This window comes from Sturnira hondurensis, unplaced genomic scaffold (assembly GCF_014824575.4).
Source record: "Sturnira hondurensis isolate 20B ecotype Veracruz unplaced genomic scaffold, ASM1482457v3 Scaffold0008196, whole genome shotgun sequence".
In the NCBI taxonomy this organism is placed as follows: domain Eukaryota; kingdom Metazoa; phylum Chordata; class Mammalia; order Chiroptera; family Phyllostomidae; genus Sturnira; species Sturnira hondurensis.
In genome coordinates, this window is record NW_028080827.1 from 27,950,295 (window position 1) to 27,968,192 (window position 17,898).

The 17,898-nt window shown below is 35.2% G+C and overlaps 1 protein-coding gene and 1 long non-coding RNA gene across 2 annotated transcripts in view; one reads left to right on the forward strand and one right to left on the reverse strand.

Moving 5' to 3' along the window:
* The window catches only part of ACTR10 (actin related protein 10), a 29,858-nt gene extending 16,175 nt beyond the window's left edge, over positions 1–13,683 (forward strand). The window contains exons 7-14 of the mRNA XM_037054391.1: positions 1,740–1,807; positions 2,126–2,205; positions 5,905–5,940; positions 8,915–8,994; positions 9,081–9,154; positions 10,798–10,879; positions 11,967–12,168; positions 13,271–13,683. Coding sequence (XP_036910286.1) covers positions 1,740–1,807; positions 2,126–2,205; positions 5,905–5,940; positions 8,915–8,994; positions 9,081–9,154; positions 10,798–10,879; positions 11,967–12,168; positions 13,271–13,452 — 804 coding nt within the window. The 3' untranslated portion in view covers positions 13,453–13,683. The remainder of the gene's footprint in view (positions 1–1,739; positions 1,808–2,125; positions 2,206–5,904; positions 5,941–8,914; positions 8,995–9,080; positions 9,155–10,797; positions 10,880–11,966; positions 12,169–13,270) is intronic.
* On the reverse strand, positions 1,321–17,799 carry LOC118992447 (uncharacterized). Its single transcript, XR_005067639.1, has 3 exons — positions 17,576–17,799; positions 10,247–10,319; positions 1,321–1,355 (listed from the first exon to the last, which is right to left on the reverse strand). It is a non-coding gene; the product is annotated as an uncharacterized LOC118992447 (long non-coding RNA).
* Positions 17,800–17,898: the final 99 nt, after the last annotated feature.

Sequence of the window (17,898 nt, forward strand, 5' to 3'; positions counted from 1 at the left end):
TACACAAATGCAGGACTTGTAATTTTGAGAGCTACATTTATTAGAAGAAATACAGGAAGGAAGGAAATCAAGAATCATTAACTTCTAAGGAACTGAAGTAGGCAATAGCTTTTTAAATATAAAGTATAAGTGTCATAACAATGCTGTAACTTACTGTTTTCATTTTATAAATGAGAAGATTGAAAGTTTGGACACATAGTTAACTTAAGGTTATGTAAGCACAAAGCCGAGATATATACCCATGATTGTTGCCAAAGCCAGTGCTTTCACCAGTATGCCTTGCTTTCCTTTTTATAAATATTATGCTTATAAGACATCAGCAAAAGCATCAGACAGAGTAAGGTAGCAAACCCACGGTACAATGTTGTGCACTATCCTCTTTGCTGTCTAATAGAAATACAATGTAAGACATATAATTTAAAAATTTCTAAGCTACCTTTTTTTAAGGATGAGACATAATTTTTTATATGAATTGTACTCCAAATTTGTCTTCCTAAGAATGTACCTTGGTTGCTGTGATTGAACTTTTGTCTTTTTTTTATTATTGTTCGGTTACAGTTGTCACCATTTGTCTCGCCCTACCCCACCCCTGCCCCATCCAGCCCCTCTCCCAAAGACAGTCCCCTCCCCATGTACATGTCCATGGGTCCTTTGTACATGTCCCCCTTCCTTCCCCTGTTACACCCCCTCCCCCACCCCTCCAGTTCCTGTCAGTTCTTTATTCTATGTCTGGTTCTTTTTGCTTGTTTTGTTGATTAGGTTCCCCTTATAGATGAGACCATATGGTATTTGTCTTTTACTGCCTGGCTTATTTCACTTAGCATAATACCCTCTAGTCCCATCCATGCTGTCATGAAGGATAGGAGATCCTTGTGTTTTTTCTGCTTCGTAGTATTCCATGTGTCAATGCACCACAATTTTTTGATCCGCTCATGTACAGATGGGCACTTACGCTGTTTGCAGCACTTGGCTTTTGTCAATAACACTGCTATGAACTTAGGGTGTGTGGTTCTTTTGGATAGGTGTTTCAGGTTCTTAGAGTATAACCCTAGCAGTGGAATTGCTGGATCAAAAGGCAGTTCCATTTTTAGTTTTTTGAGGAAATTCCATCCTGTTTTCCACAGTGGCTGCACCAGTCTGCCTTCCCACCAAGCATGCACTGGGGTTCCCTTTCCTTCACATCCTCTCCAGCATTTGTTGATTGTGTTACGAAGGCCATTCTGACTGGTGTGAAGTGGTATCTCATTGTGGTTTTAAGTTGCATCTCTCTGATGGCTAGTGATGCTGAGGATCCTTTCGTATATGTCTGGGCCCTCTGTATGTCCTCCTTGGAGACATGTCTGTTCAGGTCCTGCCTTTTTAAATGAAAGAGAATCAGTATAAAAATTGATAATGAGGTATCTTACAGGGGCTTTTTTTTGTATAGTCTAAATTTGGTGATTTTTTATAGAGTTGATTTTTACTGCACATGTCAATTTAGACTAGCCACATTTCAAGTGCTGAATAGTTATGTGTGGCCAGTGTGTACTTTATTGGATACTCCAGCATAAACTAATGAATCCTGTGTGTTGTATGTTAACCTTTTTCTATGGAGAGGAATATTAAAAAAGACTGATTTTTCTGTAACTTTTAAAAATAACTAAAAATCTAATTTAAAACCATACTGCAGAAGGCAAGGGAAATGTAAAGGAAGCCACATTTTATCTCTTAAAATAGTAATATCCTTGACTACCCTATAGATATATGAAGGAATCCCAGTACTTAATTGTTGGGGAGCACTCCCCCTAGGCGGAAAAGCTCTGCACAGGTAAGTTTCTTGGAACTTAGCGTATTTTCTTTACCTGTGCCACAAAAACAGATGCTAATTTTTTGACAGTGTTCAATGGGGAACATACAGTGTGGACATTTAATGTTATTTATTTCATTCTCCATTAATTTCAGTGTATTCATCTTTAAAGTGTAAAACTGCTTTTACTTAAGGCATCATAATGCATTATGTAATAAACATTAAATAAGAAAAGGTTATCACTTGACTTAAAACGTCATAATTATGTAGTAAATGTGTTAAATAAAAGACTATCAGTTGCAGTACTTTAATCCCAGTAACTTTTTTTAATACTTTCAGGGAGTTGGAAACTCAATTGTTGGAACAGTGCACTGTTGACACAGGTGCTGCTAAAGAACAGAGCCTTCCCTCTGTGATGGGTAAAGTCATTTAACACTATCTACGAGTGGTTTACATTATTCCCTTTTCATTTTTCAACTCGTTTTTTAATCTCATTTCACAGTTACTCTTTCTGCACATCACTGTGATGACATTGCTCCAATTATAAGGTTATTATTGAGCCTTTCATTACTGAATCTAGTAGTTCAGTCATCTTTTCTAGAACTTTTGACATTGTTGATTGCCACTTGATATTATCGTCTTCCTTGGTTTTCAGGAATGTCGTTGATTCTCAAAGGTGTCTCTGGGCCTGACCCTTCTTTTAAACTGGATTTCATATTTCCAGCAGATTATTGGATATAAACTAGGCATGTCTCTTGGCACCTCAAACTTAAGACTTAAGTGAACACTTTAACCCTTCCTCTAAATTCATTTCAGTGAATCATTCTTGCATAAAGATAACATCTGTCTTTCTCCCATTTTGGAAAACTGGGAGTTAATCAAGTCCTTTTGGTTTTCTCTTAGAAATCTCAAATTTCATCTCTCTCTCCCTTTTTTTTTTGATAACTTTTTTTCAATCATCCACACCTCTGAACAACTGAAAACATGGACGTTGTGAAGTAGGCTCTCATTATTGCTTGCTGGGGTTAGTAAGAGAGCCTCTTCTCCGGACCGAGTCTATTTTACACTGTTGCTGGGAAGGACTTTCACAGAACGACTGTGATTACATTGCTCTGTTGCCTGACAACTTGTGTGGGCCCCACAGGCTAAAATCCAAATTATCTGTTTGATACACATGCTTCTTCACAATCTAAATTTATTCTACCTCTTAACCTTAACCCTTTGCACCTTATTTTTGCTACAATAAATTTCATGTGGTCACCCAGACACCATAGTCCTTCTACAATCCTGTGCCTTCATTTTTTCTGTTTCTTTACCTGGGATGTTTTTCTTTGCCTAGTTGGGTTTTTGATCTTTCTGCATGACTCAACTAGAATGTCATCTTAATTTTGAAGCCTTCCTCGTTTGCCCTAAGCAGAAAAATGGTTAAGCCCTATCTGTTAAGTCTTCGGCGGTATTGATTAGCACATATGACATGTTCTTAATTTGTCTGTTAGCTTACTGGTTTCCCTAGTAGACTTTGAGGATTTCTGTCTTACTTATTTTTAAATCTGTAGCACCTAATGTAGTGCCTGGGTACTTAATAAACGTTGGAAGGAGAAAGGCAGGTTTTTAGGACATTTATCTTTGCATATATTTCTTTTCCATTCTTTTGGCAGTTAAGATGATAGCATTCTTCATTGTATAGATCAGAGTATAATTTTTCTGTCCTAAATAAACTTTTCTACCCTTCTAGTATGTCATGATAATGTTTAATTTATAAAATGTACCCAAAGATAATGAGTTTAGTGCAACATCGCAAGATATTCTTCGTAGAGGTCTTCTTTAAAGCATTGTAACATGTTCTTAAAATTCTGAGCTGTAGGTTTTAGACACCCATTCTTTAAGCAACTGTCTTGGACATTAATCTTTCCTTCTCATACTCCCCCAAATCTGTGTTTGTGATAGTAAGCCTTGCAGCCCCATAGTTAAGGAATTAAAAGCAAACAAACAAATGTATCACTATTTGATGAAGGACCCATTTAGGAGTATCAGAAACTCAAATACATTTAAGATTTCTCATGTGAAATCCTTAGCAAAAGTTAAATGCAAGTCTTACATATATTCGTGTTTCCTTACCTGAACTTTGAATGAGCCTCTGTTGTTTAGTATTTAGAATCTAGTTCAAAAGAGAATGAATATATAAAGTACCTTATAACTTATAAAAAGCTAACTACACTGATTTGAAAGTGTACAGTTTAAAAGTAAATTATATACAGAATATTATGCTTCTTATTCTCTTAACTGGAAATTAAATACGATTTTTCAGAGCCAGTCAGTGCCTCTTGTTTATACTCTTCATTTGCGAAGTTTAAATAGCTGTGATAACTTGGGAAGATAAAGGTGCCCCTTTCCAAAGCAGCACCTACACCTGGCTGAAATAAGCACTTTATTTTTAAGCCTTCCTTACATGTTGCCTAAAGAAAACTTTTTCATATTACCAGATGTCTTTGGCACATGTTGGAATTTATTTGAGTATTCCTAGAGAGAGTATAGTATGTGGAATGTTACCATTTTTAGCACTTTTCTTAAATTGTAAATTCTTATCATCTTTATAATATAAAGAACTTATACTTCTTTTATCTATTTATAGCCAGGTTTAAATCTTTTGGGGAATATTTATCCTCTTGTAAATTTTAACACTTAAGAACCAGAATCTTAAAACTGACCCCTAACTGATACACTAACCCTATCAGTTAAAAGATTTTGAACATGTACCTTCAAAATGTATGCATATTTATCATTAATGATATGTGCACTATTATTATAGTATAGTAAAACACCCAAAAGTAAGAATTTGGAAAGTGAGATAATAAAGGTAAAATAATTTTAAAGTGATAATTACTACTTTAAACAATTTTGCAATGTGATTAAATATTGTTTCTTTTTTAAGTTCATGGTTTAACATTATGAAAGTGTGGTTTTTTTAATTCTAAATTATATAGTATTTATTTTTTATTCATTGATTTTTTTTGAGAGAGAGCAGCAACATCAATTTGCTGTTCCACTTACTGATGCAGTCATTGGTTTATTCCTGTACTAGGGATCAAAGCTGCAACCATGGCACATTGGCACAAAGCTCTGACCGGCTGAGATGCCCTGCCAGGGCGAGGGTGTGGTTTTTAAGTTTAATTGGATTTAATACTTACTTTCAGTGGCTGTCATGAGTTAAAAATATAGCTGACAAGATACGTAGATCCAGATGAAAGAAGTACACGATTACCCTTACTAAATCGTGATTCCTTTTTTCAACTATACATTTTTATTTTCTTTGATGTAAATAATTTGTTTTTATAAATCAGTCAGAATATTTTTACGTGTTTAACAGTGGGTAAAAAATTCTGAGTTTAGAAGATTTAGTATTTAGGTTAGAAAATTTTGCTTATGAATCTGATTTGGAAAACAAGAGTTTTGGCAACAAAATCACACTTCCAAACATCCATCTTCCAAAGGCTTCCTATCTTGTATAGATTTCTCGGACTAGGTACTTTTCTGACTAATTTTTTAAAATATCTCCTTTACCTTGAAGGATAAAAGTAAAAGTCTGCATGTGAACTGTTTGCACTCAATCTTTTTAAAATATATGTATTAAGTTAGCATGTTACTGACAGTCACTAATTATCACAGGAAAAATAATCGAACTTGAAACTTCACTTTTTTTTAAAAGAGAAATAACTCATGTTTAAGCCTTATATTTCTTCTAAGTACCACAAGATAACCAACAAATATTTTTATGGTAAAAAAGATTTTCTTTTCTTTTCATGGTAGAGAAGGTAATTGTATCTAATGTCAATTATTTGACTGCATTTTTAAGGTATCTTGTTTTCATCAAATTTATAAGTAGTGACATCCAGTGGTGCTTAGCATACATCTGGCTCTAACCTCTGTGGTTGGCTTGGTTTTGAATGATGAAGTTTATTCCCTAAAAGCAGTTTAATTTTATCACTTGGCTTTTTAAAAAATTACACTACTTATATTTTTAAAATTTTTGCTGAGCTGGAAATGTGAATGCAATATAAGAGACAATTTTTTGCTTATTATTAAAGTTCTATAGTTTTAAATAAAATTTCTTTTTTTAGGTTCAATTCCAGAAGGTGTCTTAGAGGACATTAAAGGTAAACTAAGTTATTTTTGTCCCTTTGAGTCTTAAGTATTCGTTTGGATGGCATGTGTTTTAAAATATTTTCATAGATATGAAATATCATATATTAAATATATATATAATACCCAAAATATTTTATATACAGGTTATGGAATGTAAAATAAAAATTTTTATTTAGATTATGTAAGTTTTGGCATTATTTATGATGTGTTATTGAACAAACTTCTCAATTGTAGATTTAGGATACAGAGTTACTAGGGAATTAGTAATATGCACAGTATGAAATAACAGTTAAATTGTTTAAAAAAAGAAGCTACTGGTTTTACGTTGTGTAGGGTTTTTTACTTGAAGTTTTAAAATACATTTTATAAGGCTAGATATTTTACTGACTTCAGAAATTCTACAGTTGGGGCCAAAGTGTATTAGATTCATTTTAATAAGATATATTACCTCTCTTTTGCTAAAGTGCATTTTTATGATAATGTTTAAATTGAGTTTTCTGGTATTGTGATTCACCCAAAGGAGAGGAATTAAAATATAATTCAGTGTTCTTTAGTGCTGAGAGTGTCATGTAAAATTAATATTCTAGAACATTTTATAGAGAATTAGACAGTAATAGATTTTAGAGTTAAATGGAATCTGGATACCATTTGGAACAGTTTGCCTTGGAATTGTTTAGTGCCACACGATGGGTACTTAGAGTTAGGGCTGCAGAATGGATCTTGTTTATCAGACTGCTTACTTTTGTGGTGTAATTATCTAACATCCCTTCAGTTATGGTAAAATTTCAGTCATTTGTACATGCTTATTACAGTATCTCAAATAATACCCAAAATACCTCAAGTAAAGTTAATAGTTTCCCTTTCCTTTTTCCAGTCCTATCCCCCAATGTAACAATTGTTAATGATTTGGAGTATTTCTTCCTATATGTGCCCCAATGTGTGTATGTATATTTATAAGATGTTTAACTTCTCATTTGTCTGAGAAACATCATATTGGTAAAAACTTGAAAAGTAGACACCCAATATTTGTGAGATTGTGAGAAAATTATTATATATTACTATTAATAAGAATTAAAGGCGCTAACCTTTTAGATCAATCTGGCATATTAAAATTGGAAGCGGGTATCCCATTCAAGAGGGGGATGTTGAATGAAATTTGGTAACTTCATAAAAAGGAGTACTGTGTGGTTATTAAAAAGGATCTAGATAAATTAATTTGGAAGATTGTCCATATTATCAGAAATAGCTGTTGCTGAATAATATGTACAGTTGGAACCCATTTCTGTTAAACATGCAACACTCACACTCATATTTGTTACTTATATAGTTTAATAACCTAAATTTTCAGTGATTTTATTTTTTTAAAGGTTGTATTTATTTACTTTTTAAAGAGTGGGGAAGGGAGGGAGAAAGGGAGAGAAACATCAGTGTTAAAAGATACATCGATTGGTTGCCTTGCCCACCCCCAACTGGGGAACCTGGGTCACAACCCAGGTATGCGCCCTGATTGGGAATTGAACCTGTGACTTTTGGGCTTGCCAGCTGGCACTCAATCCACTGAGCTACACCAACCAGGGCAATTTTCAGTTACTTTGAAATTCTTAAGTATGCCCTGGCTGGTGTAGCTCAGTGGATTGAGCTCAGTCCTGCGAACCAATGATCGTGGTTCAATTCCTAGTCAGGGCACATGCCTGGGTTGCAGCAGGGGACCCCCGAGAGGCAACCATACATTGATAATTCTCTCCCTCTCTCATTCCCTTCCCCTCTAAAGATAAATAAATTTTATAAAATAAATAAAAATTAAAAAATTCTTAAGTATAATTCATCTATTCCTGACTTTTAAATTCAGTGAATTTTGTCTCTGTAGAGAAGGGCCCCTTTCTCTGCCAAATATATATGACCTTGCAGGCTGGGCATTTACCTTACTTAGAGAGTTCTGAGGACTTGAGTTAAATACAAAGTCTATAAGTAACTCGAGCATCTTGCTTATTACTATATAGCATATGTGCATATTGCAGATTCTTAAATATATTTTGAATTAGTGAATGAAAATTATCTTATATATGTCCATATAGACTTAAGTAGCATGTTTTGTAAGTAACCTAGTCAGTAGATTCTTTTTGCACTCAACATCAATTTTTTCTGTACTTTAACAGTTTTATTCCTCACCTATTACTGATTTTTAGAGAGGAAGGGAGGAGAGAGAGACAGACAGACATTGATTATCATTCCTCTTATTTATGCAGTCACTTATTGATCCTTGTATGTACCCTGACCGGGGATTAAACCCACAGCTTGGTTTATAGGGATGGTACTCTAACCAATGGAGTTACTTGGCCAGGACTATTCTTTACTTATTTCTGAAAATAACTTGAAACAGCTTTTTATAAAAGGTACTTTGCAATAGAAATAATCTTTAAAAGAAGAAATTTTATATGCAAAAATGGTGATAAAGAGGAGGAAAGTGATAGTGTTGGAGTGTGCCAAGAGGGAGAAAGTAATCATGCCCCAAAACTGAAAACTAAGGAGTGTCACTGTAACTAGGAGTAAAATTTGGCTTTGTGTTCTGATCAACCAAGATTTAAAAACACAAAGAATCAGATAGATGGATATACAAGGTTAGATACAGAGAGATCAATCAATCTTGGTCAAAGAAACGTTCTATTACACATTTTCATAATGCTATAATTTATTTTTATTAAGATACTCTTTATGTAAAAGAATATCAAAACAGAATAGTGTCCTCAAAGGTGATATTTTTAAAAATGTGGTTTTATGGAAGATGAACACAACATGTCTTATGACTCCTTGATGAATGAAAAGGTTTTTTTAATTTGTGGATGTATTGTCATAAGCTAACTGAAGACAGGAGTAGTTTGTGAAATTTGAAGCAATGGGTGATTACTATGTCTACTTGAATAGAATTTTTAAAAGAGGGACATAGATTAAATCACAAACCCTAACAAAGTCTCCTTTTCTTTCAAGTACGCACTTGCTTTGTAAGTGATCTGAAACGTGGACTAAAAATCCAAGCAGCAAAATTTAATATGGATGGGAATACTGAAGTAAGTTCAAAATAAATGTACCTTCTTTTTTCAGAGGCTTACTTATATTTATTTATATAATTAGATTACTTATATTTATATTTCAGCGTCCCTCACCACCCCCAAATGTTGACTACCCATTAGATGGAGAGAAGATTCTACATGTCCTTGGATCAATCAGGTTTGACCTTAATTTCTATGAGCAAAAAATTAAATAAAATAAAGTTTTGGCCTTTAAAAAATTTACATATAACATTTAGTCTTATTATTAGTTACGTGTTTTTCACTAAGCCTCATCATTCATAAATTTCTTATTCACCCTTTCAGTTTTGTAAAACTATAAAAAAATTCTTAATATCAAAGTAATCCAGAATTTAATTACTGAAACTAACCATTCTTTGAAATAGAGTATAAAGTGTGACACTTTAAAATAGGGCTTTGCAAACTTTTTCTGTAAAGGGCCGAATGGTAACTAGATTAGTCTTCGGGGGAGGGTCTCGGTATGGCTGCTCAGCTCTGCAGCCGGAGTGCCGCACCTGAGTCTCATGGAAAGAGTTTTATGTTTTGAAAAAGATTTAAAATAGTGTGCATGGTATGATTCCAATTTAATTTTTTAATAGTGTTTTATAGGCACATATACAGTTAATTTTGTATTGCCTTGGTTAGAATTTTGTTTGGCCATCAGTTACACAGAGGTGGAAAGAGGGGCTTCAGCAAGATAGAAGTTGGTCTTTCATTCAAGATGAGAAGTCCAGACGGAGACAGTCCAGGGATGACAGGACAACTCCCATTAGGGAGCCAACATCTTTTATTGTTTTGGCGTGTGGCCCTTTTCCTTGGCGTCCAGTATGGTTGCTGAAGTTATAGCTACATCGTGTTTAAAGCAAGCAGTCTTAGGAAGGGAAAGAAAAAGGCACTACCCCTTTTTTTAAGGAGACTTTCTAGAAGTTCCACATACCACGTCTTCCTCCCATGTTATTGTCTGGTACTTAGGGACATCTAGCTGCGAGAAAGGCTGATGGAGTTTTTCTATAGGGTGGGGCATTGTGTTCACCTGAGAAATGGAGTTCTATCTTTTTTAAATTTCCAAACAATTACAAATTCACAGGAAGTTACAAAGATAATGTAGAGAGGCCCCATGTATTCACCCAGTTTTTCTCAATAAGTATATTTTACATTGCTGGAGTATAGTATCAAACCAATAGATTGTCATTGGTGTAATGTATGCAGATAGTTCTGTGTGATTCTACCGTAGGTAGATTTCTGTAGTCACCACCACCACAGTCAGGATGTGTAACTGTTCCATTGCTGCAGAGGTCTTCCTGGTACTATTCCAAGTTAGGGTTCTTTTAATTTGAGAACAAGAAGAAAAAACAGAAAGTGGGTATTTTATTAGGCAACTAGCAGTGTTTGCCATGTATTGTTTTTAAAAACAAAGAAATGCTTTGGGGGCGGAAAATGTTTGTTTTTAAATCTTCTATCATTGCTGATCTGCTTGATAATTCTTACTAACTTCTATAGAGTTCTTTTTTTTTTCTGTTACTGAGCTTAAGGATGTATATCTGGACAAAACATATGTAAATCTATGCATAATAATAATTATAGCTAATACATGTGTCAGGCAGTGTTCTATTAACTCATTGAATTCTCACCTCAACACTTTTAAGGCAGGTGCTATCATTCTTGTTTGCAAATGCAAACATGTTGTGTTTTAATAATTATTTTGCAGTAACATGGTACTGGTACTTAAAAAGGTCAAGAGAACTAATGGTATATTCTGCATATTTTGTGATGCCAACAAAGTACTCTTTTTAATCTCATTAGGGATTCGGTTGTGGAAATTCTTTTTGAACAAGATAACGAAGAGAAATCAGTTGCCACTTTAATATTGGATTCCCTTATGCAGGTATTTTTATTTTGTAAAATATTTAAATTTATGACTACAGCACTTTAAAATGTTTATTTTTATTTTAGCTATCGGTTACATGTTTTAGCTTTTTTGTTAAACTTTATAGTGTTCAGTTTTACTTTCTCACTAAGATATAGTAACTACCACATTTCAAAACTAGGTATGTATTTTTCCATAGCAGCAATAGCAGGTGTTTATTTCGTACCTAATGTGGCTTATAGTTTCTTCAAGTGCTGGTTTGTACAGTATGGAATTTCATATTTCTGTGGGTATGTGGTAATACATCTCTTTTGTTTAATGATGGTGCAGTCACGGACCTTCATAGGAAATACATCACTTTGGAAGATGCTGTCTATCTCCACGGCTCCACTCAGAAACTTTTATGAAAAACATAGCATTAATGGAGGACTTTAACATTTCTGTTTCTTAGAGAGCACTGATATGGGGGCCGGATTTCTAAGAATATTATCTTTCCACTCAACAACTGGCTCTAGATCACAGGTGTCAAACAGGGCTGTATCCGGCCCAGCACCTTGTTTCTATCCTCAGCAGCGCAGAGCTCCTTGCCCCTAGTTAAGGAGTAGTTACATTTATACAGTCCTAAAGTTACAATGGGCCCTTTGAAGGCAGCTGCGAGGCTAATGTGGCCCCGGGTGAAAATGAGTTTGACGCCCCTGCTCAAGATATTATACTGTGAAGGTAATACTTTAGAAGAATTAAGTTTTTACACTTTCCTTACTGAAAAAAGTTATTTCCTCTCATGTTCTTTACTTAACTCAGTCATCCTGTCCTGAAAATGAGAATGCTCTCTTGTTACCACCATATACCCTGTAGAATTTAAAATTCTATATTATTAAATTTAAACATTTTTAAATTTCTCTGTGAGTATATGGCAATATTATTGTGGTGGTCATATGTACTGCATGAAAACTCCCTTGTTAAAGAAACCTTGCTGTGGCCATTGTTTGTAATACAAATGATCACCTATTTACTTTGTAATACTTCAGCTGTATGTTTCCTTAAGTCCAGTCAAGCATTATTTATACTGTTAAGGCTAAACCCTTTTTTCCCTCTTTGATAACAGTGCCCAATAGACACCAGGAAGCAGTTAGCAGAGAACGTGGTGGTCATAGGTGGCACATCTATGTTACCCGGATTTCTGCACAGGTTGCTTGCAGAAATAAGGTATTTGGTAGAAAAACCAAAATATAAAAAAACACTTGGCACCAAGACATTCCGTATTCATACTCCACCTGCAAAGGCTAATTGTGTGGCCTGGTTGGGAGGTAAGAATTTAGTTTTTAAAATACATTGATCATATACTAATTGGTTTCTGAGTAGTATTTAATGGTATACTAGAGTAGATGATTCGGTGTCCAGATCTGCCCACTTAATAAATTAATAGAACTATTAAAGAATTTTTTTGAATATTAACTTTTTCTTAAATTGTTAATTTTCAGAATTATATGCCTATTTCTCTCGGCATTTACACTTGGATGTTTTAAAATAAATGTCTGTCCAATTAAGGTCCTCCCTCATAATAGTGATAGCTGTTCATTTAGTCCATGATGCTACCATTTCTTAAAACATGTTTTAAATCCTTACAAAGCTAATTTGTCAGCTATATGAAAATTGGTTATTTTATCATTTTATTTTGAGATTGAGTTCTGTGACTTAGAAAGTGATAGTCTTATTGAAAGGAGGAAATAGTTTATAGCCTAAGAAAGAGCCTACCTTAAAGAGAAAAACAATCACGGATACGTATATTTGTATACATTCTGATACATGTTTAAGTGTGCGGTTTCAGCTAAGAGGTATCAGAATCTTTCTGAGAGAAAAACAAAGTATTGACATTTTTAAGTGGTCGTTGTATCTCTAGTAAAGTAAAATTTTGTCAAAATGTAATTTTGATATAGGACAAATGGATTTAGTTACTAAATTATTTTTTAAAGCCTGCCTTGTGGGGATCTTTTTATAGTCTTCAGCATAGATTCCTAGGGTATTACAGTGATGTTTGGGGGTTTGCAGTGCCATTTTATTCATTGACATAATCTTAGAGTGGTAGCAAAGACAACTACGGGAATTTGTTGTATTTACAGACTTGAAAATACTTTCCACCCACTGTGCCTCACTTGCTTTTAGATACAGTAATACTTGTTATCATTTTCATTATACTCTGTTATAGTCCATTACACAGTGGTTATGCCTTACCCTGTTATTTAAAATATAGGATAATGAATAGCTAAACTGGAATTAATTTGAAGAGTGTGAATATGCATTCTTGAATTTTACCTGTTCTGTCTTGTCATATAATGAAGTGGTGTATGAGTACATAAAATTTTCTGGTGAAAATTTTCATCTTACTTATAAAAATATTTTACTACACAGGAGCTATTTTTGGAGCACTGCAAGACATACTGGGGAGCCGTTCCATCTCAAAGGAATATTATAATCAGACAGGCCGTATTCCTGACTGGTGTTCTCTCAATAACCCACCTTTGGAAATGATGTTTGATGTTGGGAAAGCTCAACCACCTCTAATGAAAAGAGCATTTTCCACTGAGAAATAAAAATTTGAATAGATTCAACATTGTGTCACTTCAAATATCACATCAATTACAAGCAAATTGTACAAAGTATGTGAGACGCTATGAGAGATGTCTTTGTGGAAGCCAAAGCATTTCTGTAATTTTCAATATTTAATTCTTTTGACTTTTTTTTATGTAGTAGTAAAATGGTAGTTTGTGCTTATGAAATGTGTTGTATTTATATCAATAAAATATAACAGCAGTTTAGCTTTGGAAGTTTGTTACATAGTATTTTTTAAGAGTAATAACATATGTACTTTACTCTTCACATAATCTGTTCTGGGCATTGGAGATTCCATTAATTTCATTATTTTTAGCAGTTACTATGTTTGGGAGCATAGGTAAACATTTGTTAAACAAAGTGTGGAAATCTTCACTTTCTAACCTTACAGTTTGTCTTATCAACCATTCTCTATTTCTAAGAAGGAATGATTTCTTTCTTATGCAAAGATATTCTATGTATTTTTATCCACTATTTCATAAACATGCAGCATAACATCTTCTAATCTTTTTTGGTGTGTTTTTCATCTCGGGGCACCAGTTTTTTGAAATAATGTACTAAGTCATTGTTTCATTTTTATTTTTGTTTTTTCTTCATTTGTTTTTAATGAACTACCTGTTGCTGTTTTCATTCTTTCTGGGTACCTTTAAAATGGGAAATACAGGGGCAGGCAAAAGTAGGTTGACAGTTGTGAATATGCGAAAGTTTGTTCTTGTGCTATTTATTATTGTATTATTTTCCATACAAACAACTGTAAACCACCCCTCTATATACCTATGCATTTTCATTCCTAAGGAGAGAGTAGGAATTAATATACTTTCTGGACTATATATCCCAGGTTTATTTTTACTTAATCATTTTGCTCATCCTTTTCTGGACCTTGCCTTGTTTTGCCATATTGCTTTTTGTATGAAGAAACCAATGGGAACTAACACTTGAAAGAACCTGTTCCTGGCATTGAGAACAGGAAAGCATTCGTTTTTATATTTGTGTGCGTGTGTGTGTGTTACGTTGTAAAGCATTTCCACCTCTAGCAGTAGGACAGTGACCGTGTGCTGCTTTAGTGGCCCAAGACCAGGACTCATTCAGTATTTACCAACTGTTTGCTATGCACCTAGAATAGTTTCAGATAACTGTAAATGGTACAACAGTAAGTCATGAACATTCACTTTTGGGGCATTTACAGGTTAGAGATGTATCCACAACTGATTATAAAACCAGAATGTGGTTGGGTATCAGCTGCATGTTACTGTTGCCCAAGGAATCAAGAAAAACATCATAGAGGAGTGCTTGACCTGGTTCCTAAAGGATGAGTAGAATCTCAGTAATGGGTTCTAGGCTATGCAAACTGAATTCTCTACACAAAATCTTACAGCATTGGGCATTGAGATTAGGCATGACTAGTTATAATTTAGGATTAGATCATGAAGAACTTGAAAACCATATTAAAATGGTGAATAAAACTATAAAAGTTCAAAAATGCCATCTGTTTTCCTAATATACACATTTCTAAAAGTGAGATGCCTGTCTTCTGTGCTTATTAGCATTCTTCCATAGCACCCTTTCCCTCAAAGTAGAGATTTTTCCTATAAGCACATTATCTGTACCTGAGGTGCCTCCAGTTTCACCTTGTGATTGTTTCTACACAGGTTTTCTCTTCCTTTCAGGAATGTAAGCTCTGTAAGGACAAAGCCCCTTCATATCTTAGCTTTGAAGCCTCCCCATGAGATCCCCAGGAATAAATGTACTGCTGTCAGTTATATGAATTTACCACTAACATCATCTTTTTTATAGTAAACAATTTCTAAAGTTCTATCTCTTGCTGAATCTGGATTACTTACAAGAAGTTTTTCATCACTAAATGATACAAAAAGTAAGATCCCTGACTGAAATGGAGCATTGATAGCTAGCTCCAAAGTGGCAGACACCTATCTAGTGGCTAAGGTTAACCAATGGAGCCGGCTATTAGGGGTTGAATTGTGTGCTCCAGAAAGATATTTTGAAGTTCTAATCCCCAGTACCTGTGAATGTAACTTTATTTGGAAATAAAGTCTTTGCAGATATAATCCAATTGAGATGAAGTCATTGGGGTGGCCCTGATCCAATATGACTAGTGTCCATATGAGAAGAGGAAAATGCCATGTGCAGCAGACATACTTAAAGATGTAATGACCAAGGGTAAGATTGGAGTTATGCAGGTGCAAGCCAAGGAACACCAAGCATTGCTGGTGACGTCAGAAAGCTAAGAGAAAGAACCATAGAACAGGTTCTTCAAGAGAGCTTTTGAGAGCATGATTGCCTGTACCTTGATTTCCAGCTTCTAGCCTCCAGAACTGAGACAATAAATTTCAGTTGTTTTAAGCCACCCAGTTAGTGGTACTTTGTTATTGCAGCCCTACAAATCTGATACACCCAGTTCTTAACTCACTAGTTCAACACCTTTTTGCACACGTGCCAGATACTAATTTAGGTGCTTGAGAAACAGCAAAGACAAAAATCCTGCTTGCTGGAGCTACATTCCAACGGAATAGGAGTGGAGAAACAATAGTGCAAGTTAGAGGGTGATATCTTCTAACTATGGGAAAAATGGCAGATGGTAACATGGATGATGGGGTAGTTGCCAGTTGGAATAGGGTGATTGGGCTTGGTGTCATTTCTTAGTGATTCAAAAAAGACAAATTAGGTGTGACATAATATATTTGGTTTCTGTACCTAGTTCCTGACAGAGCTAAAACACTCAATTTTCTGAGTGATGGGGGTATTAGGAGCATTTTACAGGGTTCCTAAATCCATTGGTATTTCCTAGACAACAGGAGTGTCTTTTGTTACAATGAAGCAGCTTTAGTGGGGTCCTGGGTAGCTTCAGGAAAGAGGCCAGTCACCGGAAAGACCAAAACATGATTAGAAGCTTAGAACTTTTAGCCTCACCTCACAACCCCTAGGGAGAGGAGAGGGGCTGGAGATTTGAGTTAACAATCTACCATGTCTATGTGATGAATCCTCTGTGAAAATACCTAAATGACAGGGTTCAGAGAGCTTTCAGGATGGTGAACATATGCAGCTGCTAGGAGAGGACAGGGAAGTTGTGTGTGCCTTCACACCTTGCCTTTTGCATCTCTTCCGTTTGGTTGTTCTTGAGTTGCATCCCTCATAATTAAGTAAAAAGTTTGAGTTCTGTGAGCCATTCTAGGAAGTTACCAAACCTGAGGAGAGGGTTGTGGGAAACCTTGACTTATATAGTCCACTTCCAGTGGACTGTTCAATTCTAGACATTAAACATCCTCTCTTGCTAAATGAGTGACTGTTACTTTACTAATTTCAGCTTTATACCTGCAAAGAATAATGAACCAGATTTGTGCAACTACAGTTGACTTTTTGGCCTGGCAGAAGGGCATTGTTAGGGTTAAGAGAAGTAAGGAAAGGAATGGTGAATGCAGGCGACTGGAAGGGCATGACTTGTTCCAAGGGAGAACAGAAAAATAGAACAGTAGCCTGCAGGGAAACTGGGTTAAAGTTTTTGTTTTAAGATAGAGAACTAACAGCATGTTTGTATGTTGAGGAAAACAAGAAAAATAAGTAGTTAAGTAGGAGTTAAGTAGAAGGAGTTAAGTAGAAGGAAGGCTGGTAAATAACAGGTGTAGGAATTAGTGCTTTAGGAAGGGTTTCCTTCAGGTGGGAGCATGGTTAGTTCGCTCGCTCCTCTAGTGAGTGAGATTCTGGAATGTGCCTGGATGTGGTGGTGGTCCTGGCCTGTGTAAACGTTCTCTTTCTCATCAGTTCAGAATTGTCAGGGAAATGAGAAGTCAGGAACCCCGCTTCCTGTAAATACCCATCTGAATTTTCACATCTTCGTTTTTTTCTGCGGCTGTTTCAAAGAGCTTTGCCCTTACCAGAATATTAATTTCCAAAGAGCCACCCAGTTGGATGGATAGATCCCAAATATAATCCCAATAGGAGATTGGGATTATATTGGGAGAAAACTTGTCTGTACTGGTTGTACAGAAAGAAACATTTCTCACTATATATTCTACAGGGGAAATTGCCCTATTTACTCTCGACCCAAGGACAGGCCGTATAATGAAAGTAACAAAAAGTAAAACTAACAAGAAATACACATTTCCTTCAAAGTCCTTCGGCCTCCTTAGCTGCTTTTACATGAGATCTTTGCGTTTGGGAAAAAGCGCCAAAATCGGTGCTTATATTTTGTTCTGACAGAAACAAAAATTGTCCTCCACCAGAAGGGGCCATACTTGCACAGCGCAATCACACAGAAAACCAGTCTCATCTTTAAATCGGGGCTTTTCACTTTCCTCGGTGCTTTAAGTAGAAACTTGGGGAGGAATAACAGGAAGAGGAATTTGTGCTTTCGAGTGCGCAGGCGCACTCTGAGACCTGTCTCGTTAGCAAGTTTTTTCCAGAGATCTGGT